General features: G+C 45.3%; 2 protein-coding genes across 2 annotated transcripts; both read right to left on the bottom strand.

The window, feature by feature from the left end:
- Positions 1 to 3,308: 3,308 nt before the first annotated feature.
- On the bottom strand, positions 3,309 to 8,234 carry LOC138785975 (olfactory receptor 10A7-like). Its single transcript, XM_069962521.1, has 2 exons — positions 8,147 to 8,234; positions 3,309 to 4,231 (listed from the first exon to the last, which is right to left on the bottom strand). The coding sequence occupies exons 1-2, from the start codon at positions 8,232 to 8,234 to the stop codon at positions 3,309 to 3,311; spliced, it is 1,011 nt and encodes a 336-aa protein (XP_069818622.1).
- A 6,648-nt stretch (positions 8,235 to 14,882) lies between these two features.
- On the bottom strand, positions 14,883 to 22,418 carry LOC138785983 (putative protein FAM47C). The gene is made up of 4 exons (XM_069962536.1): positions 22,267 to 22,418; positions 21,780 to 21,879; positions 21,558 to 21,699; positions 14,883 to 16,102 (listed from the first exon to the last, which is right to left on the bottom strand). The coding sequence occupies exons 1-4, from the start codon at positions 22,416 to 22,418 to the stop codon at positions 14,883 to 14,885; spliced, it is 1,614 nt and encodes a 537-aa protein (XP_069818637.1).
- Positions 22,419 to 26,253: the final 3,835 nt, after the last annotated feature.

The following is a 26,253-nucleotide window of genomic DNA, read 5'->3' on the forward strand; positions in this document are numbered from 1 at the left end:
GTATAGTAACTTTATAACCCTGATAACACTGCAGCTGGATATGTGATATATAAGTTACTGTACAGTATAGCAGCATGTGGTGTATAATGTATAGTAACTGTATAACCCTGATAACACAGCAGCTGGATATGTGATATATAAGTTACTGTACAGTATAGAAATCAGCAGGTGGTGTATAATGTATAGTAACTGTATAACCCTGATAACACAGCAGCTGGATATGTGATACAGTATATACGTTACTATACAGTATAGCAGCATGTGGTGTATAATGTATAGTAACTGTATAACCCTGATAACACAGCAGCAGCTGGATATGTGATATATAAGTTATTGTATAGTATAGCAATCAGCATGTGGTATATAATGTATAGTAACTGCATAACCCTGATAACACAGCAGCTGGATATGTGATATATAAGTTAATGTACAGTATAGCAGCATGTTGTATATAATGTATAGTAACTGTATAACCCTGATAACACAGCAGCTGGATATGTGATATATAAGTTACTGTACAGTATAGCAATCAGCATGTGGTGTATAATGTATAGTAACTGTATAACCCTGATAACACAGCAGCTGGATATGTGATATATAAGTTACTGTACAGTATAGCAGCATGTGGTATATAATGTATAGTAACTGTATAACCCTGATAACACAGCAGCAGCTGGATATGTGATATATAAGTTACTGTACAGTATAGCAGCATTTGGTGTATAATGTATAGTAACTGTATAACCCTGATAACACAACAGCTGGATATGTGATATATAAGTTACTGTACAGTATAGCAGCATGTGGTGTATAATGTATAGTAAACCTAAAAAGAACAGCAGCTGGAGATGCAGGTTCCCAAATTGCAGTAGTGTAGTACAACAGACTAGAATAAAGAAGCAGGTGGGGAAGGGGTGTGTGATCAGTATGGACCAGTAAGAGAGAATCACAGAGCTGTGCCGCAGGACAGACACAGAAACTTTATATACAGCAGTTTGAATGCAGGCACATTATAGCAGCAGTGTGTATAGCTGAGTGTGAGTGCAGGCACATTATAGTAACAGTGTGTATAGCTGAGTGTGAGTGAAGGCACATTATAGCAGGAATGTAGAGGATATGAAAACAGAGCTGACAGAGACTGCAAGGAGCATGAAGGAATGAGCAGGGCATATGTGGGCACATAAATGCAGTGTTCTCTGTCCAGGAGGGTTACAGCCCAAGAGGGGTTACAGCTATGGAGAGATTAACTCCACAGTCCTGTCCCCTGATGCAAGCCCCAGCCTTAAGTGGATCTGCTCTGATTTGGAAGGTGAGGGAGACTTCCTGGGTCAGAGTACAGAGCTGTAGACAGGCCATGCCCCTCCTCCACTCCCCCTCCCACCCAGTACAGGGAGCTCTTAAACCAAAGCAATGCTCTTACACCAAGTCACAATTTTGAAAACCTGTGATGTGTTCTTGCACTGACGCGTGAGGGATCATGTTGACCCTGGCTACATCTATATGTCTAATTCTTCTCAGTAGGATATCATTTTGTGTAAATCAGCAGGGTCTTACCATGCGTGCTGTATTCGCAGACTCTACCAAAGTGAACTTTCAAGGGCTCCAGTTTGTACAGAGCCAATTTTTTTTTTATTTTGTTGTTTCTTGTAAATTTTGGAACCTTCATGTTTGCCTGATTTAATTTGCTCAACATTCCTATTACATTTATCACAAGCTAATGAACTATAACTATCAAGCTTCTGTGCCTCATGAAATTTGTTATCATCTAGTGTTATCTCATAATTATTTCAATAAAAAAAACTGCTATGGTCTCTGATTTTTTTTTTTTTTTTTTAGGGGAACACACTATACTCACCAATTTAAAGGAGTATTCCGATGATGTCATAAAAAATATAATAAAATGCACAAAGAAGTATATATTTGCACTCACCGACCACCCACTGATCACTTGACACCTTTCAAGCTTGTCAAAGTTGTTCCTAGCCCAAGATTTAAACTTTTGCATGTGGTCGCAATTTTACATCATTACTTGGCTTGGAAACTACATCACCCAGCATGCATTGCACCTCAGAGACAACTACTGAGCCCCTGCTCCATCTGCTTTGCACAGTAAACACTGATATCTGTGAGTCAGGGGTGGGTGGGGTTACAGAAGATGTGTTACAGCTTGCCTTGCCTACAGAAGAGACATAGATCATGTGACCTCTGTCTCAGAAGGGAGGGGGAGAACAGAGGAGTGGAGACAGAGTGGAGCAGTCAGTTAGGATTTTCAGTAGCTTCAAGGTGTGAGTCAGGATGTGATACAGACAAACCGTCCAATTTATGTAATACAAACCTACAGTATAACAAACAAGCTTAGAATATGATTTGGGAATTAACACTTTCCTAACTGAAGTACCCCTTTAACTTCATCCATAACTTGACTCTTCCACCCCAACTTTCTTTTAGTTCCATCACTACTTCACCTCTCTTTCTGATAACCGTTTGCCTACTACGCACCTAGTAAATGATCAAACTTCTGAATGATGTCTGAAGAGTCTGTATGGCTGTTTGGCTGTTGAGTTGCAAAATGTTTTCTTTTTTCTTATTAATATTTTTAACTTCAGTTTTAAACTTGGAAATGCTTTTTTTTATGTTTCCAGTTACATCCATTTTTTTTTTATATCTTGTTTAAATAGAAGAATTCTAACAAGGCCACTACATGCGGCGGCAGCGATCTGGTAAGTGCAGGGGAGGCCGTGGGGAGCTGCGATCACCCGGGCAGTCCATAGAGGAAAGTGGCCTGCTCTATTAGGATATTCCATAGAGCAACGGCAGCAGATCGCTGCTATCACAGTCAATCGTCTTTCAACATGTTGTAAGACAAACGACAGCAGCGATCAGCCGACATCGTTCATGTCGACTGATTGTTCCTTCTATAATATAGGACAATTATCGGCCGAATACGGACGATAACCGTTCCGTGCATTAGGGCCTTATTACTTTGCTTCCTCACACCCTATATAATGGCATGAGGAACATTTGAAGATTTCACATATTCCCCCATTGATTTTGTTCATTAATAAAATTAAACAAAAATATTCTTTCCAAAAGTGAAAGCATTCAGACTTTACATGAGATGATTCGAGGAACTTCTCATTGATAAGTAAATTCGTGACAAGGTTGTCTTAAAATTTCACATTCATAATATGTTAATTAATTAGGCCAATACTCTACAGAAATAAAAAAATATATTGATATATTAAAATAAAAAGAAATGTAAAACTATCCTGTTCACTAGAATAAATCCATTAGACATCTAGATCCATTTAAGTCATATGTGTAGGAAAAGTATCCCGTATGGCTTTCCTGATGTCCTTATTCCGCAGACTGTAGATGATGGGATTAAGCAGAGGAATAAACATGGTGTACAGCAGGCAAGTGATTTTATTGATGGTCGAGGATTGTCCTCTTGTTGGGAAAACATAAATACTGAAGAGAGTGCAGTAGAATATGGAGACCACAATGAGGTGGGAGCTACAGGTGGAGAAGGCTTTCTGTCTACCGGTATTGGATGGGATCCTTAATATATTAACTATAATATTAACATACGAATAAACAATCATTAGGATAGGGAAAAAAATTAAAGGAATGCTTAGTAAAAACATCTCAAGCTGAACAATGGAGGTATCTGAACAAACATTTCCCAGTACTGGAACAAGGTCGCAGAATAAATGGTCAATGAGATTTGGTCCACAGAAGATCAGCAGTGCTGGGGTGATGGTGTCAACCGATGCAAACAAAAAGCCTAATAACCAGCATATAAAGGCTAACTTCATACAATAGGTGTTTGTCATAATAGTAACATAACGGAGAGGATTACAGATGGCCACATATCTGTCATAGGACATCACAGTAAGAAGAAGACAGTCAAAACCCATCGGAACTAAGGAAAAATAAAGTTGAGTGATACAACCAACAAAACTGATGGCTCTTCCATTCATCAGTACAGTGAGGAGCAGGTTGGGGACAATATCTGTGGTCAGCAGGAGGTCACTGATAGCCAGCTGGGAGATGAAGAAGTACATCGGGGTGTGGAGGATCTTGCTTATAGACGTCAATAATATGATCAGCAGATTAATACATATAGTTGCACCAAAAACAAGAAGGAACAGAAAGAATAGAACATTCCTTAAAAGTTGACTTCCCTGAAATCCTAACAGGAAAAACTCTGTGACCACTGTAAGATTTTCTGCAAGTAGAATAAGAAGAAAATTACCCCAAGGGATAATGCCCCCGCTGTTTGCATGATTGATGATCATTGCAGCAGCTGCACATTGCAAAATTACCTTTGTAAGCAATGTCCGGAGCTTCTTTTATCTGTAAGAAAACTTTTAACCATTGGTTGACAATGTCACTGAAGTGGAGCTATTGGCCGTTCAGTTGCCAATTCAGTACATTGCTTGTTTCATTAGAATCCCCAGCACTGTCATAAAGGAGGGGTGTCAGCCCTGTATTTAGAAGAAACATGACTGGAGCAAAGAGCTAAAATCCATGGCATGGGGATCTATGAGAAGGAACATGTCTGGGGTCCATGGCATGGGGATCTATGAGAAGGAACATGTCTGGGGTCCATGGCATGGGGATCTATGAGAAGAAACAGGTCTGGGGTCCATGGCATAAGGATCTGAACATGTCTGGGGTCCATGGCATGGGCTTCTATGAGCAGGAACATGTCTGGGTTCCATGGCATAAGGATCTATGAGAAGGAACATGTCTGGGGTCCATGGCATAAGGATCTATGAGAAGGAACAGGTCTGGGGTCCATGGCATAAGGATCTATGAGAAGGAACAGGTCTGGGGTCCATGGCATGGGGATCTATGAGAAGGAACATGTCTGGGGACCTTGGCATAAGGATCTATGAGAAGGAACATGTCTGGGGTCCATGGCATGGGGATCTATGAGAAGGAACATGTCTGGGATCCTTGGCATAAGGATCTATGAGAAGGAACAGGTCTGGGGTCCATGGCATGGGGATCTATGAGAAGGAACATGTCTGGGGACCTTGGCATAAGGATCTATGAGAAGGAACATGTCTGGGGTCCATGGCATGGGGATCTATGAGAAGGAACATGTCTGGGATCCTTGGCATAAGGATCTATGAGAAGGAACATGTCTGGGGTCCATGGCATAAGGATCTATGAGAAGGAACATGTCTGTAGTCCATGGCATAAGGATCTATGAGAAGGAACATGTCTGGGGTCCATGGTATAAGGATCTATGAGAAGGAACATGTCTGGGGTCCATGGCATAAGGATCTATGAGAAGGAACATGTCTGGGGTCCATGGCATGGGGATCTATGAGAAGGAACATGTCTGGGGTCCATGGCATAAGGATCTACAAGAAGAAACATGTCTGGGGTCCATGGCATGGGGATCTATGAGAAGGAATATGTCTGGGGTCCATGGCTTAAGGATCTACAAGAAGAAACATGACTAGGGCATAAATCCAGGCTCCATGGCAAAAGGATCTATCAGAAGAAACATAACTAGGATATAGAGCCAGGCTTCATGGCATAAGGATCTACGAGAAGTATGAATGAAATAGGAATTGAGATGATCTCCTGACTTTCCATTACATACACCACACATCTCACAGTGATCCTATGACTGCACGGCATAGAGACTTGTCATACATAAAAATCCATGGTTATGAGCTTTGGTTTGTTGATGTAATAAAAACATCAACATCAGATTATAGCAAAAAGCTTAAGTAGTACATTAGTAAACAATATATTCTGTCATGCCATAATAACATGGTGTATAGAATTGCCACATAACCAACAAAGCCCTCTAAAAAACAAACAAAAACTGACAGGGAAATCAATAAAACATATTTTAACCAAAGGCCACTGCAGCAGGAAAATTGGAAAAACTTAAAAAAAAAAAAAAAACACTTTTCAGAATTCAATTTGCAGCTGGATAGGAGTGGTATAACGTTAGTGGCGGTGTCCTACCTCTGTGGTTACTGCCGCTATCAGGTGTTTCCATGTTCTTCTCGGTCCTCAGCTTAGAAGATGTAACTCAGCACTGAAAACCGTCACTGGTTCCTGTAAGATGATGGGACGGAAGCGGAGACCTTCCCTCACAAAGCACAATATATAGTCTGACTGCCTGCCCCTATATATACTATATCCTGTGCTATTATTTCTATGGAGATCTTGTTGATTTGTCTATAATGTCTCCTGTGTTTAGGCCCAAAGAGGGATCAAAATTATCCATAATGACTGAGATGATACAGATCATAAGAAAAAACTAGATTTGCATTTCCAGGGAAATACATAGTGCTTGAAAAGAGCACCCCTTTACCAGTGACTTCCAGAGCGCCCCTTTACCAGTGACTTCCAGAGCGCCCCTTTACCAGTGACTTCCAGAGCGCCCCTTTACCAGTGACTTCCATAGCGCCCCTTTACCAGTGACTTCCAGAGCGCTCCTTTACCAGTGACTTCCAGAGCGCCCCTTTACCAGTGACTTCCAGAGCGCCCCTTTACCAGTGACTTCCAGAGCGCCCCTTTACCAGTGACTTCCTTTTAAGAGAAACTTTAATCCTGGGTGCCGTCTCTTTAAGAGCGACTTGGATCGCATCCCTTTAAGAGCAACTTGGCTCCCGTCCCTTTAAGAGCAACATAGGTCCCTTTAGGAGCGACCGGGGTCGCTTTAAGAGCGACATGGGTCCCTTCGCTCTTAAAGGGACCCAGGTCACTCTTAAAGGGACCAAGGTCGCTCTTAAAGGGACCCAGGTCGCTCTTAAAGGGACCCAGGTCGCTCTTAAAGGGACCTAGGTCGCTCTTAAAAGGACCATGGTCGCTCTTAAAGAGACCGATTTTGCTCTTAAAGGGACCCATTTCGCTCTTAAAGGGACCCATTTCGCTCTTAAAGGGACCCATTTCACTCTTAAAGGGAGCCAGGTCGCTCTTAAAGGGACCCAGGTAGCTCTAAAAAGGGACCCAGGTCGCTCTAAAAAGGGACCCAGGTCGCTCTTAAAGGGACCCAGGTTGCTCTTAAAGAGACCGATTTTGCTCTTAAAGGGACCCATTTCGATCTTAAAGGGACCCATTTTGCTCTTAAAGGGAGCCAGGTCGCTCGTAAAGGGAACCAGGTCACTCTTAAAGGGCCATATTTCACTCTTAAAGGGACCCAGGTAACTCTTTAAGGTACCCAGGTCGCTCTTAAAGGGACCCAGGTCGCTCTTAAAGGGACCCAGGTCACTCATAAAGGGACCCATTTTGCTCTTAAAGGGACATATTTCGCTCTTAAAGGGACCAAGGTCGCTCTTAAAAGGACCCATTTTGCTCTTAAAGGGACACATTTTGCTCTTAAAATGGACATATTTTGTTCTTAAAGGGACCCAGGTCGCTCTTAAAGGGACCCATTTTGCTCTTAAAGGGACCCATTTTGCTCTTAAAGGGACATATTTCGCTCTTAAAGGGACCCAGGTCGCTCTTAAAAGGACCCATTTTGCTCTTAAAGGGACACATTTTGCTCTTAAAAGGGACATATTTCGTTCTTAAAGGGACCCAGGTCGCTCTTAAAGGGACCCATTTTGCTCTTAAAGGGACATATTTCGCTCTTAAAGGGACCCAAGTCGCTCTTAACCCCTTAACATCATCGGGCGTAAACTTACGCCCTCGCGCCCTGATACTTAGCGCATTAGGGCGTAAATTTACGCCCGATGTTTCCCCGATCGCTGCGTGTTCGCACACAGCGATCGGGGAAGATGGCCTGCTATAAATCATAGCAGGCCATCTTAGCTTCTCGGCATGGGGGGTGGTTGACATCCCCCGTGCTTACGATCGCCGCTATAGGCTGATCAATTCAGATCAGCCAATAGCGGCGATCGGAATCTTTCCGGGTCATCGGTGACCCGATGACCGGGAAAAAAATGGCGGTCGGTGCTGTCCGAGGATGGCACCGACCGCCATTACTGTAAAAAGTAATGGTGGTCACTGTGCCACCGGCCCGATCGCCGTGAACGGCCGGCCAGCCGTTCTCGGCGATCGGGCCGGTGGCACGGCGATCAGAGTCCAGCAAAATAGTAAATACCTGCCCTGGACCCCTCAGCTAGGTAGCTGAGGGGTCCAGAGCAGGTATTTGTACATTACTCACCTGTCCCGGGGTCCTGATCGGCGTCTTCCGGGTTTGCGGCGTCCTCCGTCTTTCGGGCGCGTCTTCGGCTCTTTACGGCGGTCCCCATCGTTTTTTTCCGGCTATTTTCGGCTCCAGCCTCGTCATTTTCCGGATTTTGCGCTCTGCTGCCCTCTAGCGGCTGATATGTGTAATACACTTATCAGCAGCTACAGGGATGTTCAGAATGTAGAAAAAGTTTTTTTTTCCAATTTTTTTTTTTCTATTTTCCGCACCCTATCGCCGCTGAGTGTTGATCAGTGCGCTGCTAATCAGCAACTCCTCCTTTTTGGCGTAGGGTGTTTTTTTTTCTATATTCTACTGCCACGGTCTGCTGATAAGTGCCGCACATAAGTGCGGCATTTATCAGCAACTCCTTTGTTGGCGTAGGGTTTTTTTTATACTTATTGTAAAAAAAAAAACACGTAAAAAACACTACATTGAATAAAGTTTGACACTACACCACTACATACCCCATATACCAATCCCCGTATAAAGATGACCCCCAGGGTGTTTTCGGCGTCAGAGGGATACGTTATTATTGCCTCCGACACCGAAACAGCCAGTGAGGATGAATGGGGGGGATCCTTCTTTCCTCCATTCATCCTCATCATCCTCATCATCCAGTGACGTGTCTGGGGGTAGCGTAGCGTACGCTGCCCCCTAGACACGTCTTTTCCGCCAGTACCGTCCCAATAAGAGATGACGGTATGGTGTGAAATTCTACAAACTGTGTGAGCGTACCTCAGGGAACACTTACAGATTTAGGGTATGTGCACACTGCGGAATGGCGAAGGATAACCCTTTGTGCATTCCGCAGCTGGCACACGCCGGTGGACTGATGGAGGCGAGCGTCTCTACCCGTGTCATAGACTCCATTCTATGCACGGGCGGATTCCGTCGTCTATCCAAAGAATGAATACGTTGGACGGAGAGCGGAATCCGCCCGTGCATAGAATGGAGTCTATGACACGTGTGGAGACGTGCGCCTGCATCAGTAAGCCAGTGGGTGACAACTGCGGAATGCACGAAGGGTTATCTGTGCATGTACCCTTAGAGTGTATGTAGGAAGGGACACCCGAATGCAGCCCCCAGATGCCCCCTCCCCCCCCATCCTCGGAACAAGTGGGAAGATCGTCCGGGAACTGATCTTCCCACTGCTGGATAAAGGTTACCACCACCTGTACGGGGATAACTTTTATACCAGCACCCCCTCTTCTGATCCCTCGCTGCCCGAGCTACTGTAGCTTGCGGCACGATACGAAAATATCAGAAGTAGTAATAGCGCCCTAATATTTAGCAGCCATGGAGCGGACCCAGCGCTTCTGGATATGAGGGACCCCATATCGCACGAGGACAACATTCTCCAGGTGACGTCCCCCACACTGGAGAACGGGAGACCCCAGAAGAAGTGCAGAGTGTGGCGTAACAGGGGGACCAGGAAGGATGCCATTTTCCAGTGTGACACCTGTCCTGATCACCCCGGCCTCTGCATACTGGATCGCTTCAAGGCGTACCACACGTCATTGGGGTTCTACATTATCTAAATTCTGTCCCTTATTCCTATTTCAGGGGTCACGTTGATCCAGGGATTATTCTGATCGCCAATATGTAGTCGGGAAGGAATTTTCCCCCTAGATGAGGCTACTGTCGTCTGCCTCACGAGGGGTTTTTGCCTTCCTCTGGATCAACACAGGTTGCATTTGATGGACACCTGTCATTTTCAACCTTATAAACTAATAATTGGCCTAATACCCCCAAATAAATTAGAATGGTCCCTTTTCCCCAGCTAAATAGGTATGGCCACCATTCCCATTAGAGACTTGCCATGATGCAATTACAAAGCCTCTGTGCGGCCAGGACAGTAGAAACCCCCCACAAGTGACCCCATTCTGGAAACTACACCCGATAAGGAATCTAACAAGGGGGGCAGCGGGGATATGGCCCCCTGGTGACGGCCACATTTGGGACGTGAAAATGAAAAAAATTGTATTTTTTATTTTCTCGGGGCATGTTCTACGTAAGTGCCTGTCACCAGTGGTGTCCATATCCTTAATGCACCCCTTGTTAGGTTCCTTATGGGGTGTAGTTTCTAGAATGGGGTCACTTGTTGGGGGTTTCTACTGACTTGGCAGCACAGGAGCTTTGTAATTGCGACATGGCCTCCATCCTCCATTCCAGCCTCTAAATGGCGCTCTGTCCCTTTGGTGGCGTGCCCTGTGCCCATATGGCACATTATATCCACATGTGGGGTATTTTCGTACTCAGGGGACACTACCCTACACGTTTTGTGTTCATTTTCTTTTTTAAGCCCTTGTGGAAATGGAAAAAATCAAGGCTAGACCAACATTTAGTGTAATTTTTGCAAAATTTTTACTCTAAGTCATTAATCTTGTCATGATTTTTTCATTTTTACAAGGGGCTAAAAGATTAAAAAAAAAACACTAAATGTGTAGAGCAATTTCCCCTGAGTACGGAAATACCCCACATGTGGACATAAAGTGCCATGCGGGTGCAGGGTAAGCCTCCGAAGGGAAGGAGCGCCATTTGGTTTTTGAAGGCTGGATTTGGATGGAATGGATTTCGAGGGGCCATGTTGCATTCAAAAGGCCCCTGTGTTGCCAAGACAGTTGAAACCCCCCACAAGTGACCCCATTATGGAAACTACACCCCTCAGGGAATGTAACAAAGGGTGTAGTGAGCATATGGACACCACTGGTGATGGGCACAAATGTGGAACAATGTGGCGTGAAAATGAAATATTACATTTTTTACACTATAATGTTGGTTTAGCCTTGAATTTATCATTTTCACAAGGGGTTAAAAGAGGGGAAAAAAAAACAAAATGTGTAGAGCAATTTCCTCCGAGTCCGTAAATACCCCACATGTGGACATAAAGCGCCATGTGGGTGCAGGGCAAGCCTCCGAAGGGAAGGAGCGCCATTTGGATTTTGGAGGTTGGATTTGGCTAGAATGGATGATGAACGCCATGTCGCATTTACAGAGCCCTTGTGCTGCCAAGAAAGTGAAACCCCCCCACAAGTGCCCCTATTCTGGAAACTGCACCCCTCAAGGAATCTAACAAAGGGTGCACCGAGGATATGGACCCCTTGATGACGGGCACATTTGTGCCATGAAAGTGAAAAAATGAATTTTTTAACTTTTACGTCACATTGTTCCACATTTGTGCCCGTCACCAGTGGGGTCCATGTGCTTACTGCCCCCCTTGTTAGATTCCTTGAGGGGTGTAGTTTCCAGAATGGGGTCACTTGTGGGGGGTTTCCAGTGTCTTGGCAGCACGAGGGCTCTGTAAATGCGACATGGCCCTTGAAATCCTTTCCAGTGAAATTCAGCTTCCAAAAGCCAATTGGCGCTCCTTCCCTTTGGAGGCTCGTCCTGCGCCCCGTTTGGCACTTTATCGCCACATGTGGGGTATTTCCGTGCTCGGGAGAAACTGCGCTACAAGTTTTGTGTCTTTTTTTCCCTCTTATCCCTTTAAGAAAATAAAAAATTGAAGGCTAGAACAACGTTTTAGTGTAAAAAATATTTTTTTCTTTTTTCACGCCATATTGTTCGGAAAATCTGTGAAGCACCTGTGGGGTCCAAATGCTCACCGCACCCCTTGTTACATTCCTTGAGGGGTGTAGTTTTCTAAATGGTGTCCCTTTAGGGGTGTTTTTTAGGTTTTGGCACCCCAGAGCCTCTGCCAACCTGAAGTGGTACAGTCAAAAATGACCAAATATAACGGAGGCGTTGAAATTCACTAGGCGCTCCTTTGTATCTGAGGCTTGTGGTTGCGTCAAATAGCGCAATAGGGCCACATATGGGGTATTTCTATAAACTGCAGGAACGGGGCGATAATTATTGGGGTGCATTTCTCTGGTAATAGGTTTATAATTATGAAAAATATTGGATTACAATAAAATCTCTGCACAGAAAATTAAAATTTTCAAATTTCTTACACACTTAGCTTTTATTTCTGTGACTCCCCTAAAGGGTTAAAACACTTTCTGGATGTGCTTTTGCAGAGTGTGGGGGGTGCAGTTTCTGAAATGGGGTGCTTTATGGGGCTTTATAACATACAGGCCCCTCAAATACACTTTAAACCTGAACAGGTCCCTAAAAATATCTGATTTAGAAATTTAACTGAAAATTTGGAAATTTGCTGCTAATGTTTTAAGCTTCCTATTGTCTAAAAAAAGATGAAAGATAGTTTAATAAATGCCGCCAACATAAAGTAGACATGTTGCTAATGCTATTTAATATATAATTTATGTGATATAACCCTTTTCTGTATATGCAAAAAAGTTTCAAATTTGGAAAAATGCATTTTTTCACATTATTTGGGTTTTTTCATAAAGATTCGTTATGAGTATCGACTCCAATTTACCAGAAATGTAAAGTACAATATGTCACGAGAAAACAATCTCAGAATAAGCCGGATAGGTAAAAGCATCCCGAAGTTATTAATGAATAAAGTGACACTGGTCATATTCATAAAATTTGTCTCTGTCATTAAGGCCATTTCAGGCTCTGTCCTTAAGGGGTTAAAGGGACCCAGATCGCTCTTAAAGGGACCCATTTTGGTCTTAAAGGGACCCAGGTCGCTCTTAAAGGGACTCATTTTTGCTCTTAAAGGGACCCAGGTCGCTCTAAAAGGGACCCAGGTCGCTCTTAAAGGGACAAATTTCACTCTTAAAGGGACCAATTTCACGCTAAAAGGGACTCATTTTGCTCTTAAAGGGACACATTTTGCTCTTAAAAGGGACATATTTCGTTCCTAAAGGGACCAAGGTCGCTCTTAAAGGGACCCATTTTGCTCTTAAAGGGACCAATTTCACTCTTAAAGGGGCCCATTTCGCTCTTAAAGGGACCCAGGTTGCTCTTAAAAGGACCCATTTCGCTCTTAAAGGGACCCACGTCGCTCTTAAAGGGACCCAGGTTACTTTTAACCCCTTGCCTCTAAAGCCTGTTTTGGCCTTAATGACCAGGCTCATTTTTCAAAATCTGACCTGTCTCACTTTATGCGCTTATAGCTCAGTGATGCTTTAACATATGCTAGCAATTCTGAGATTGTTTTTTCGTCACATATGGTACTTTATGTTAGTGGCAAAAATTTGGTCACCATCTTGTGTATTTTTTGTGAAAAACATCAAAATATCAAGAAAAATTTGAAAATGTTGCACTTTATGAACTTCTGAAATTCTCTGCTTCTAAAAAAGGAAGTCATAGCACATAAATTAGTTACTAAGTCACATTACCAATATGTCTTCTTTATTCTGGCATAATTTGGGAAACATATTTTACTTTTTTAGGGTGTTACGGGACTTAGAAATTTATCAGCAAATTATCACATTTTGTGAAAATTTCCAAAACTGATTCTTTTTAGGGACCAGTTCTTTTTTTAAATGGATTTAGAAGCCTTGTGTACTGGAAACCCCCATAAGTGACCCCATTTTGGAAACTAGACACCTTAAAGAATTAATCTAGGGGTATAATGAGCATTTTAACCCTACAGGGGCTGGAGGAAAGTATTCACAATGAGGCCGTAAAAAAAATCGAAAATTTTAATTTTCAAATAATATATACGTTTAGATTAAAGTTTCTCATTTTCAAAAGGAACTTGAGAAAAAAGCATGCCAAAATTTGTAACGCAGGTTCTCCTGAGTACAACGGTACCCCATATGTGGCCGTAAACCACTGTATGGGCACACAGCCTGGCTCAGAAGTAAAGGAGCACCAATTAGCTTTTTTAATGCAGATTTTGCTGAAGAAGTTTCTGAGCGCCAGGTGCATTTGCAGAGCCCCTGTAGTGTCCGCAGAATAGAATCCCCCCAAAAGTCACCCCATTTTCGAAAGTACACCCCTCAAAGAAATCATCTTTGGGTAGGATGAGCATTTTGACCCCACATGCATTAGAGGAAAGTATTCAAAATTAGACAGTAAAAATGAAAAACACAATTTTTTCCAATAATATGTTTGTTAAGTTTGAAATTTCTCAATTTCACGAGGAACAAGAGAAAAAAATTACCCCAAAATTTGTAAAGAAGGTTCTCCTGAATACAACGGTACCCCATATGTGGGCATAAACCACTGTATGGGCACACAGCCGGGCTCAGAAGGAAAGGAGCGCCAATTAGCTTTTTTAATGCAGATTTTGCTGAAGAAGTTTCTGAGCGCCAGGTGCGTTTGCAGAGCCCCTGTAGTGTCAGCGGAGTAAAAAAAAAAACATAAGTCACCCCATTTTAGAAAGTGCACCCTTCAGAGAATTCATCTTGGGGTGTGGTGAACATTTTGACCCCACAGGTATTAGAGGAAAGTATTAAAAATTGGCCATTAAAAATGAAAATAATAATCAAAATAATAATCCTTCTGGTCGCTCTCAGGTCTCTGGGGGGGTTGGGTGACAATGTTACACAGCAGCAGCGGCGTCAGCTTCTATGACCACCAGACCCCTGAATGTGAGACATTACCTGCCCATATTTATCTACAAGATGAAGACAAGGGAGCAGGTAGAAGAACTCCCTGGAGATATCTCTGCTCCTGTCTGATCAGTCTCCAGTGTGACGGTCAGTGGAGGAATATAGAGAGAGATCTGTAATCATTAGGAGATCTTAAGAATATTTACTAAAGGAAATATATATATAATTACATTATACATGACAACATTACAGAGATGTAAAAGTTTAATTTTCTGCCCCATTGAGTTGTGCCTGAGTCAATGAATTTCCTCAGGTGGCTTATTGTTGAGCACATCCTTAGGCGGCTTATTGTTGAGCACATCCTCAGGCAGCTTATTGTTGAGCCCTTCCTCAGGCGGCTTATTGTTGAGCACATACTCAGGCGGCTTATTGTTGAGCCCTTCCTCAGGCGGCTTATTGTTGAGCCCTTCCTCAGGCGGCTTATTGTTGAGCACTTCCTCAGGTGGCTTATTGTTGAGCACTTCCTCAGGCGGCTTATTGTTGAGCCCTTCCTCAAGCGGCTTATTGTTGAGCACATCCTCAGGCGGCTTATTGTTGAGCACATCCTCAGGCGGCTTATTGTTGAGCCCTTCCTCAGGCGGCTTATTGTTGAGCACATCCTCAGGCGGCTTATTGTTGAGCCCTTCCTCAGGCGGCTTATTGTTGAGCACATCCTCAGGCGGCTTAATGTTGAGCCCTTCCTCAGGCAGCTTATTGTTGAGCACTTCCTCAGGTGGCTTATTGTTCAGCCCTTCCTCAGGCGGCTTATTGTTGAGCACTTCCTCAGGCGGCTTATTGTTGAGCACTTCCTCAGGGGGCTTATTGTTGAGCACATCCTCAGGCGGCTTATTGTTGAGCCCTTCCTCAGGCGGCTTATTGTTGAGCACTTCCTCAGGCGGCTTATTGTTGAGCACTTCCTCAGGCAGCTTATTGTTGAGCACATCCTCAGGCGGCTTATTGTTGAGCCCTTCCTCAGGCGGCTTATTGTTAAGAACTTCGTCAGGTGGCTTATTGTTGAGCCCTTCCTCAGGCGGCTTATTGTTGAGCACTTCCTCAGGTGGCTTATTGTTGAGCCCTTCCTCAGGCGGCTTATTGTTGAGCACATCCTCAGGTGGCTTATTGTTGAGCCCTTCCTCAGGCGGCTTATTGTTGAGCACTTCCTCAGGTGGCTTATTGTTGAGCCCTTCCTCAGGCGGCTTATTGTTGAGCACATCCTCAGGCGGCTTATTGTTGAGCACATCCTCAGGCGGCTTATTATTGAGCCCTTCCTCAGGCGGCTTATTGTTGAGCCCTTCCTCAGGCGGCTTATTGTTGAGCACTACTTCAGGCGGCTTATTGTTGAGCACTTCCTCAGGTGGTTCTTTGTTGAGCCCTTCCTCAGGCGGCTTATTGTTGAGCACTTCTTCAGGCGGCTTATTGTTGAGCACTTCCTCAGGTGGTTCTTTGTTGAGCACTGTGGCCCTGCAAGGCTGGGGTCCTGGTGATAAAACCAACTAGGGAGATATCTGCCAGCAGTTTATATGTTTAGTAGATCTTTTCATTGGTTTCATGAGGTTAGCATGTGAGCCCCCGCCTGTTATTTCATACTGTATATGTTAGGCCATTAGATGGGATTGCTGTAAACTGGGCATGCTGTTATATCTCAGGTATGTAAAAGACAACAGGGGCGGTTGCGACTCTCAGAGGCTACTTTTGGGAGGTATACAGTATAGACTTAAGGTTTGGACACACCTTCTCATAGAAAGTGTTTTCTGTATTTTCATGACTATGAAAATTGTAGATGGTAGCGGCATGCTATTCCATCTGATTTGCGTTTAGTTGGACCATTATTTATTTTTTAACAGGACAATGACCCCATACCCACCTCCAGGCTGTGTAATGGCTATGTGACCAAGAAGGAGAGTGATAGGGGGCTACACCAGATGACCTGGCCTCCACAGTCACCAGACCTGAACCCAATCGAGATGGTTTGGGGTGAGCTGGACCACATAGTGACGGCAAAAGGGCCAACAAGTGCTAAGCATCTCTGGGAACTCCTTCCAGACTGTTGGAAGACCATTTCAGGTGACTATAAGCTCATCATGAGAATGCCAAAAGTGTGCAAAGCAGTAATCAAGGCTAAAGGTGGCTGCTTTGAAGAACCTAGAAGAAATATTGTATTTTCTGTTGTTTCACACTTTTTTGGTTAAGTATCTACAGTAATTGCACATGTGTAATTCATAGGTTTGATGCCCTCAGTGTGAATCTACAATTTTCAAAGTCATGAAAATACAGAAAACTCTTTGAATGAGAAGGTGTGTCCAAACTTTTCGTCTGTACTGTACATATTGGTAAGAAATGCTCGACAGCTAGATTACCTCTATGATGCACTAAAAGGTAAATGGCTTTAAGAATAGGATCATCTTAGACGTAGAGAGGCAGCCACCATCTAGGGTGTTCTAAGTTTTTAGGAAGTATTGGGGTCACTGGTTAAGTGAGGGCATGGACATATGGAGAAGGTCCTCGTTCCATGGAATAGGGCCTCAAATGTATGCATCAATCTGCAGAAGATCCTGTAAGTGTGGATGCAGCATTGAATTAAAAAGTATAGACATGTCTGTAATATTTTCCTAGATTCAAAGAGAAACAGATACTGATTTCACGTAGCAAAATAATCTTTATTAAATACACTTTTTAAAATAATTCATATATAAAAAAGAGAGATGACCAAACATTAAAAAAGAGAACGGCGGCCGTCCTGGAGGTATTCCTATTGTAACCACATCACATATGCTGAAATCCCTTGACCTACAACTTGCATCACAAACCAGGGGGATAAATACTAAAATCTCCTGCAATAGGGTATAGTATTGCTAGTATTACAGAATAAAGTGCTAGTGCATCCAATCCATATACAAACCTACAGCTAGTTAACTAGTCTCCTATCCACCCTTCACCTAGATATTACCACCCCATCGTATCCAGGGATCCAGCTGGATACGATGGGGTGGTAATATCTAGGTGAAGGGTGGATAGGAGACTAGTTAACTAGCTGTAGGTTTGTATATGGATTGGATGCACTAGCACTTTATTCTGTAATACTAGCAATACTATACCCTATTGCAGGAGATTTTAGTATTTATCCCCCTGGTTTGTGATGCAAGTTGTAGGTCAAGGGATTTCAGCATATGTGATGTGGTTACAATAGGAATACCTCCAGGACGGCCGCCGTTCTCTTTTTTAATGTTTGGTCATCTCTCTTTTTTATATATGAATTATTTTAAAAAGTGTATTTAATAAAGATTATTTTGCTACGTGAAATCAGTATCTGTTTCTCTTTGAATATAGTTTGTAATAACTGTAGTAGCAGTTCAACGACTTTTCTGCATTAAACCCAGATTGACCGGCACAATCATTGTACTCCATTATAGGTATTGCAGATAGACAAAACCGCGAACTGAATATATTCCTAGAGTAAACAACAGGTCGTCCAAAAAGTTGGGAGGTATGTTACACACTTACTGACTTACACACTTTTTGACTGACACACTTACTGACTGACTGACACACACACACACACACACACACACACATACACACAGCGCTTACAGCTCAGTCTTCTCCCTCTTCCTCTCTGCCCCGCTGATCTCCACACTGTAGTATTGAGGACCTGTGGGTCATGTGATAAGGTCCTTCATCCCTCTCTCTCTTTACAGGATGCTCACAGGCCCTGCTCTTTCTGTCTTCTGATATTCAGTGCTCATCCTGCACTACAGTGAGAGGGCTGCACATCAAAACACTGGGCCCCCTTCCTCTCTGGGCCCCTGGAGGCACTGGGGCCTTGGCATTTGCCCGGGTAAACCCTGTGCCAGCCCTGCACTTAACCCTCCACCCCCAATCTCTTACTTTTCCCCTATCCTATGGATAGGGGAAAAGTTAATTTTTCCCTGACAAACTTTATTATGGCCTGGGACAGTAAGCGCAGAAATATACTGCTTCACTTTGTCTTCATTCGTGACTAAATACGCATTGAGTGCCTGTTTGGATATTCAGAAAGTGAAAGAAAATCACAAAAACTTCAGATTTATTATGATTTAGTTCACTTATTACTAGAAAACAGTCCAGGTGTGTAGCTGAGTTAGAACACGGGAGATGGTGCCGGCAGTAGCATCCTGAATGTATAGCAGGTATTACTAAGAAGTAGTCATGAGCGAGTACTAAAATGCTCGGGTGCTCGTTACTCAAGCCGAGTATTTCCCGATACTCGAGTACTCATTTCGAGTAACGGACCCCATTGAAGTCAATGGGAGACTCAAGCATTTTTTTGAGGGGACTCAAGTTCAGTAGAGAGAAGGTCGTGTGAAAATCTGTCAACCTCAGAAATTAATGGAAACACAATGGAAATGGACAGGAAACAGCAGGGGCAGCATGTATGCATGCCTCTGAGGCTTGCATAATTATGCCTAATTCTGTGCAACAGCCTGGTTAAAACAGAGGTAGGCAGAGGGACCACCCAAAAACTCAGCCTGACACAGCATGGCATTGAGAACACAGGGAACCATTAAAACAGAGGTAGCTTATCATGAACCACCCAAAAATTCAGCCTGACACAGCATAGCGGTGAAGACAGAGTGAACAAGGTAGAAGCGGTAGCCAGTCAGATTTCCAAAAATTATACCAGACCTAGCATGGCAGTGAACTCACAGAGAACCATTAAAGTGAGTGAGGAAGAACGTGAGCCTCCCCAAAATTAGGCCAAACACCGAATGGCATTGATCACACAGAGAACTGCTGGGATCAGCAGTAGCCAACATGGAGGCCAGGCAGGAGCAACAGTAACCAACATGGAGGCAAGGCAGGAGCAACAGTAACCAACATGGAGGCAAGGCAGGAGCAACAGTAGTTAACATGGAGGCCAGGCAGGATCAGCAGTAGCCAACATGGAGGCAAGGGCAGGCACACCAGTAGTCAGTAGTAGTCAACATGGATGCCAGTTAAGGCCCAGCAGTAGCCAACATGGAGGCAAGGGCAGGCACACCAGTAGTCAGCAGTAGTCAACATGGATGCCAGTAAAGGCCCAGCAGTAGTCAACATGGATGCCAGTTAAGGCCCAGCAGTAGTCAACACGGATGCCAGTTAAGGGCCAGCAAAAAGGAGGCAAGGGCAGGCACACCTAGTGAGGCTCCCCAAAACTAGGCCAGACACTGCAGGGCCTTGAACACACAGAGAACCATAACAAGTGAGTGAGGAAGCTAGTGAGCCTCCCAAAAATTAGGCCCAGCAGTAGCCAATATGGAGGCAAGGGCAGCATGGTGGGCTGGTTGGTGGGGGCGCGATCGGCGGGCCCTCTGCAACCAGTCCCGCTCCTCTGCAGACGTAGTGTGACGTCAGGTAGTGAGGACACATAAAACAATATAGTCTTCTTAAGAGGCCCTGGAATTTGAGAACACGGGGAACCATTAAAACAGAGGAAGCATATTATAAACCACCCAAAAATTCAGCCTGACACAACATGGCGGTGAGAACAGAGCGAACAAGGTAGAAGCGGTAGCCAGTTAGCCTTCCAAAAATTATACCAGACCTAGCATGGCATTGAGCTCACAGAGAACCATTACAAGTCAGTGAGGAAGCAAGTGAGCCTCCCAAAAGTTAGGCCAGAAGCAGCATGGCATTGAACACCCAGAGAACCATTACAAGTAAATGAGGAAGCAAGTGAGCCTCTCAAAAATTAGGCCAGAAGCAGCATGGCATTGAGCACCCAGATAACCATTACAAGTGAGTGAGGAAGCAAGTGAGCCCACCCAAAAATTGGAGTGAGTCCAGGGGCTGGGATATGTAGTGGACATAAACCCGGGTGCTGACAACCAACTGGCTAGGCCAGTTGTCAGTCAGCACTCACCATCAGGGTACACTTGATGCCTCTCGACTGGGGGTGGTGAGGCCCTGGCCACGGCTACACAAAAAAAATAAAATAAAACCGCAGGCTGGTTGGAGAGGGCGCGATCGGCGGGCCCCCGTCAACCAGTCCCGCTCCTCCGCAGAAGTAGTGTGACGTCAGAGCATGGCAGTGAGGACACAGAGAACCATTAGGAGTGAGGAAGCAATTGAGCCTCCCAATAATTAGGCCAGACCCTGCATGGCGGAAGAAGACTTGGCAGTTGGTTGAGAATTGTAGGAAGAGGAGGAGGAGGAGGAGAGGAGATACCAAGAATCCTCATGTTCAGCTGCTTTCCCCGGGTGGACAGTTGGATTCAGGTGAAATCCAGGCTTTGTTAATTTTTATAATTGTCAGCATGTCAGTGCTGTTAGTGGACAGGCGGGTGCGCTTATCAGTGATGATGGCACCAGCTGCACTGAAAACCCGCTCTGATAACACGCTAGTGGCAGGGCAGGGCAGGCCAGCACCTCCAAGACGTAAAGCGCCAGTTGGGGCCACGTATCCAGCTTTGAAACCCAGTAGTTGTAGGTAGCAGAGTGATCGGGAAGGACGGTGGTATGGTCAGCAAGATACTCCCTCACCATCTTCCTTAAGGCTTCCCCCCTACTCTGTCTAGACTGGGGACGGTTGACATAGTCTTGCTGGGGTGCCATGAAACTGTCAAAGGCTTAGGAGAGTGTTCCCCTGCCCCTTGACAAGCTGCCTGTTCCACCGCTCCCCTCCCCCGCTCTTTGGCCCACAGAACTACGTCCTCTGGCGCTAGTGGTGTCAGATGGGAAGTACATTTTCAGCTTCTGCACCAGGGCCTGTTGATATTGATTCACTCTCATACTGCGTTCCTCGGCAGGAATGAGAGTGGGAAAGTTCTGTTTGAACCGAGGGTCCAGGAGGGTGAACACCCAGTAATCTGTGTTGTCAAAAAAAAATTTAACCTGAGGGTCACGGGAAAGACAGCCTAACATAAAGTTAGCCATGTGGGACAGGGTCCCAACACGCAAGAACTCCCTCTCCTCACTAGCTACAATTTCCTCCTCCTCCTCCACCAATTCACCCTCTTCAGGCCATACACTCTCAACAAGTAAGGATTGAGCATGGGTACCCTCTTCAGTGGTGGCACCAGTCTGCTTCTCTTCCTCCTCTTCTTCATCTGAAGCAGGCTAAAAGGAAGAGAGAGGCGCCATAGGGTATTAACATCAATACTCGGGTGGGAAGGGGGAGCACATATGGTTATGCTCACCTTTTTGTGTTGTACAAAGAGTACAACACCTTGTAGCGCTATCAACGAAGACAGACGGAGTAACCGCAGCAGCCAGTCCAAGAGTTTGCTGTCGAGGATCCTGAGCCACGAGATCCCGATGCCGGAGAATAGAGATGTGTCACAGCCTCAGAGTTATGCCGGGCTAGAGTAAAAGGACCTTGTTCGGCGCTGAACGGTACTTAGTTCAAACAGGTATATTGAAGAGATGATTTATTGACATACCATCGATACCATCCATACCATCGACATAGATATGTCTCTTTTAACTTGATAAAGAGGTACTACACCTCGAAACGCGTTGTTTCTGAGACAATAAATCATCTCTTCAATATACCTGTTTGAACTAAGTACCGTTCAGTGCCGAACAAGGTCCTTTTACTCTAGCCCGGCATAACTCTAAGGCTGTGACACATCTCTATCCTCTTCTTCATCCTCCTCATCCTCTACTCGGTGTTGAGAAACTGACATCAGGGTGGTCTGGCTATCTAGCAGCGGCTGTTCTTTACTCGTCTCCTGAGACAAAGGCAAAGTGTCAGACTTCAGGCGGAGCAGGGAGGTTTTAAGCAGACACAGCAGCGGGATGGTGAGGCTGATGATGGCGTCATCTCCGCTGACCATCTGTGTTGACTCCTCAAAGGGGCCCAGTACCTGACAGATAGCAGACATCCATGTCCACTCCTCATTGTAGATTTGAGATAGCTGACTGACCTGACTACCGCTTCGTACCGAGGTTGACATCTGGCATTCCACAATGGCTCTGCGTTGCTGGTAAACCTTGGCAACCATCTGGAAGGTGGAATTCCACCTCGTGGGCATGTCGCACAGCAGTCTGTGAGCCGGCAATTGCAAGCGCCTTTGCACTGCCCTAAGGGTGGCAGCATTCGTGGTTGACTTGCGGAAATGCGCACAGATGCGCCGCACCTTGGTGAGCAAGTCAGCCAAATTGGGGTAGGTCTTAAGAAACCGCTGCACCACTAGGTTGAACACGTGGGCCAGGCATGGTACATGTGTGAGGCTGCCGAGTTGAAGAGCCGCCACCAGGTTTCGCCCGTTGTCACACACAACCATAACTGGTTTGAGGCTCCGTGGAGCCAGCCAAAAATCTTACTGCGCCGTGATGCCCTGCAACAGCTCCTGGGCCATGTGCCTCTTGTCGCCTAAGCTCAGCAGTTTCAACACCGCCTGTTGGCGCTTACCCACCGCACTGCTGATGCTTCGAGATGGAGGCGACGTGCTCGTGGAGGGTAATAGAGAGGAGGAGGTAGAAGAGGAGGAGAAAGAGGTGTACAACTCATGACAGACTGCAACCGAGGTAGGCCCCTCAATCCTCGGGGTGGGCAGCACATGAGCGGAACCAGGGTCAGACTCTGTCCCGGCCTCCACCAATTTGACCCAATGTGCCGTCAGGGAGATATAGTGTCTCTGCCCGCCAGCACTTGTCCACATGTCCGTGGTTAGGTGGACTTTGTCGCTGATGATGTTATCCGACACGTGCTGGTGTAGGGCTGGGACGGCACACCGTGAAAAGTAGTGGCGGCTGGGGACAGAGTACCGAGGGACAGCCACCGCCATGAGGTTCCTAAAAGCCTCTGTCTCTACCAGCCGATAGGGCAGCATCTCCAAGCTCAGCAGTTTGCCTATGTGCACATTTAAGGCTTGTGCATGCGGGTGAGTGGCAGTTTACTTGTGCTTCCGTGCAAAGGTCTGCTGCAGGGACAGTTGAACCTGTCAGTAGGATCCCCTACTGATCCTGGCGTGGCACACGTTACACACTACAGTCCGTCGTTCATCAGCAGTTTCTTTAAAAAAACTCCAGACTTCGGAACATCTAGCCCTGGTCACGGGAGCAGTGGCGGAACTACCGCCGTAGCAACCGTTGCTATGGGGCCCACCGCATGAAGGGGCCCGGCCCTGCCAGCTGGTTAGGTAAACCGGGGAGAAACTGTCTGCAGCCTGCATCTAAACCTAGGATGGGGCCCGGCCCGCATCTCTAAGTCGCCGCCTCCAATCTCCTAACAGTGCTTCCTGCTTTCTCCAGGAAGCACTGTTACACGGCACTCCGCCGCACTGTCTCCTCCCCCACGGAAGTGTACACGGGTCCCCTCTGCTCTGCCGTACACTTACGGTGGGGGAGGGGTGGTGTCATAGTCTGACGCCTCCCCCTTTCTGTTTCTTTTATCTTCTGTTACTCCTGTAAATATGTATATATTACCTGTCACTATAAAGTATGCTATTAGGTTGTCATTATAATATGTTGTATATAGTTTAGCCCAAGAATTTAGTCGGTGTCTGTAACAGGCGTTGGGTAACTTTTCCATGTAAATCTCTAGTTGTTAAATCTTGAGAGCGACTGTTTGCATGGTCGCCTAGCAACAGCGATCACATGACTATTGAGCTGACGCCACTCCGGAAGTGACGGCTTGGAGCGCATGTTGCGTTCCATAGGACCGGAAGTAGGAAGTGACGCAGTGGGTGCATGTTGGACCGCGAGGTATTTGAATCTCCATACTGTTGGAAGGTGGACAGGAGCCGCATATTCATCGCCGCCCGTTACCGGAGGCCATTGGGCCACGTGAGTGCAGTGATCCTAACCTATTTGGATCAACTGCTTGAGCCACATTACGTTATATTTTGTTACATTGCCCACCCTGTCCGAAAACTGAAAACCCCCCTGATGAATATCAGTACGAAACACTGGTGTCGGGAGTGTATCTAGGAAGGGATACTGTAGGGTGAGTGGCGTTAGGGGTAGTACGGGGCAGGGGCCGCCCTTTCTAGGGCGATCACCCCGCTACACCCTGAGCGAGCAGGGGTAGTGTGGTGCACCTATAGGGAGCTATAGGGATTGTTACTCCCACCACCTATCCGTATATAAGGATCTGCTCCTGACAATAGATAGCCTATGTATGACGCATGCACTTTAGTAAGATGGTTTACATGACATTGTTTTCTATTTATTTATAGATTGTCTAAGTACTTACTGTATTGTGCTGATCTGCGTGCATATAGGTTACGTTTATATATTTTAGGCGTGTGGACTTCGGGTCCGTTAATATTATGGTGGAGGTTGTTGTTGTGCACACTTGTGGTGTGAGTATCTTTTATCATTATTAAATAATAAAGGTTAAATTTTAATAGGATCCTAACTGTGATTAGTATAGTCTGAGGCAGGCTCCATTATTGAGGAGGACAGATGAACGGGAAGCACCTGACTTTGCCACCGATTTATGCCTGCTGCCTGAATAGCTGGTTTGTCACAGTGCAGTAGCAGCTATAGCAGGTTAGGCTAACTTCTAGTAGCCAGATAAGTTGGTGAGTAAGCTGCTGGTACTGAGGCTGGAGCTGCAGGGGATGATGATGATGATGATGATGATAAGTCTGGCCTGTCAGCTGCTGCACGGAGCATCCTGTGAGGTTGGATGACCTCTGACCCCTAGCCCTCTTCCTGCCGGGACCTCGGAGAGACAGTGACAGCTCCCTCCTCCTCCTGTAAGTGTACACTGTCACTGATAAGAGGGTGTGTGTGTGTGTGTGTGTGTGTGTGTGTGTGTGTGTGGTTTTTATTTGTACAGGAGCTGTGACATTATAGGACTACAACTCCCAATGTGGTCTGTCCGCTGTCTGTGCCCCCCTCTCCCCAAAGACACAGACAGATCACACTGGGAGTTGTAGTCCTACATTGTCTATATAGAAATTGTCCTATTTTACCTTGCAGTGCCAGACTGGATACATATATATGTATACATGCAGTGCTCAGGTATGGTGGTGTTATCAAGTCACAGTATGATGGTATTGGTCAGGTCTGGTGTGGCTGTATGCTTTAAATGTGCATTGTCTGAAGATGTTGCCTGCCAATCCTGTGACGAGAATCGCTATAGACAATATGCAGATCATGTAAACAGTTAAAAACCATGTAGAAAAAAAAATCAATACTGCAGTATTGGTAATGATTGTAAGGAGGGCACCACCCTATGCAAGGTGTATAGGGTGATATAATGCTGAGTAGTCAGATTATGTAGAACGAAAAGAAAGAAAAGCACTATAATAGCACACCTGTATAATGTCACAAAAATATTTGTGACATTATATTTTATTGAAGCACAGAAAAACATAAAAACATTTAGATATACATGATAAACAGCTCCCTCTTCCTATTTGCACAAAGTGGCCAAGTGCATGAAAATGTAAACCGCTATAAGCGCTAAAATATACAACCTGCACCAAGGACTATCACTGGACAGATGGCTTGAACACGCCCAACGAGTTGCGCCGCACAGTGCGACTTCGGCAGGGACCTGACTGATCTACCCGCTCTGCCCCTGACTCTCCCTCTGCCCACCCCTCTTTCTCTTCCAACCGGTCCTGCGGGTGAACTTGCCTCCCCCTCAGAAGCACGGTCTTCACTAGGCTTATCCACCCAGCTCGGGTCAGTCACCTCGTCCTCATCCACCAG

Source organism: Dendropsophus ebraccatus, chromosome 1 (genome assembly GCF_027789765.1).
Source record: "Dendropsophus ebraccatus isolate aDenEbr1 chromosome 1, aDenEbr1.pat, whole genome shotgun sequence".
Classification (NCBI taxonomy): domain Eukaryota; kingdom Metazoa; phylum Chordata; class Amphibia; order Anura; family Hylidae; genus Dendropsophus; species Dendropsophus ebraccatus.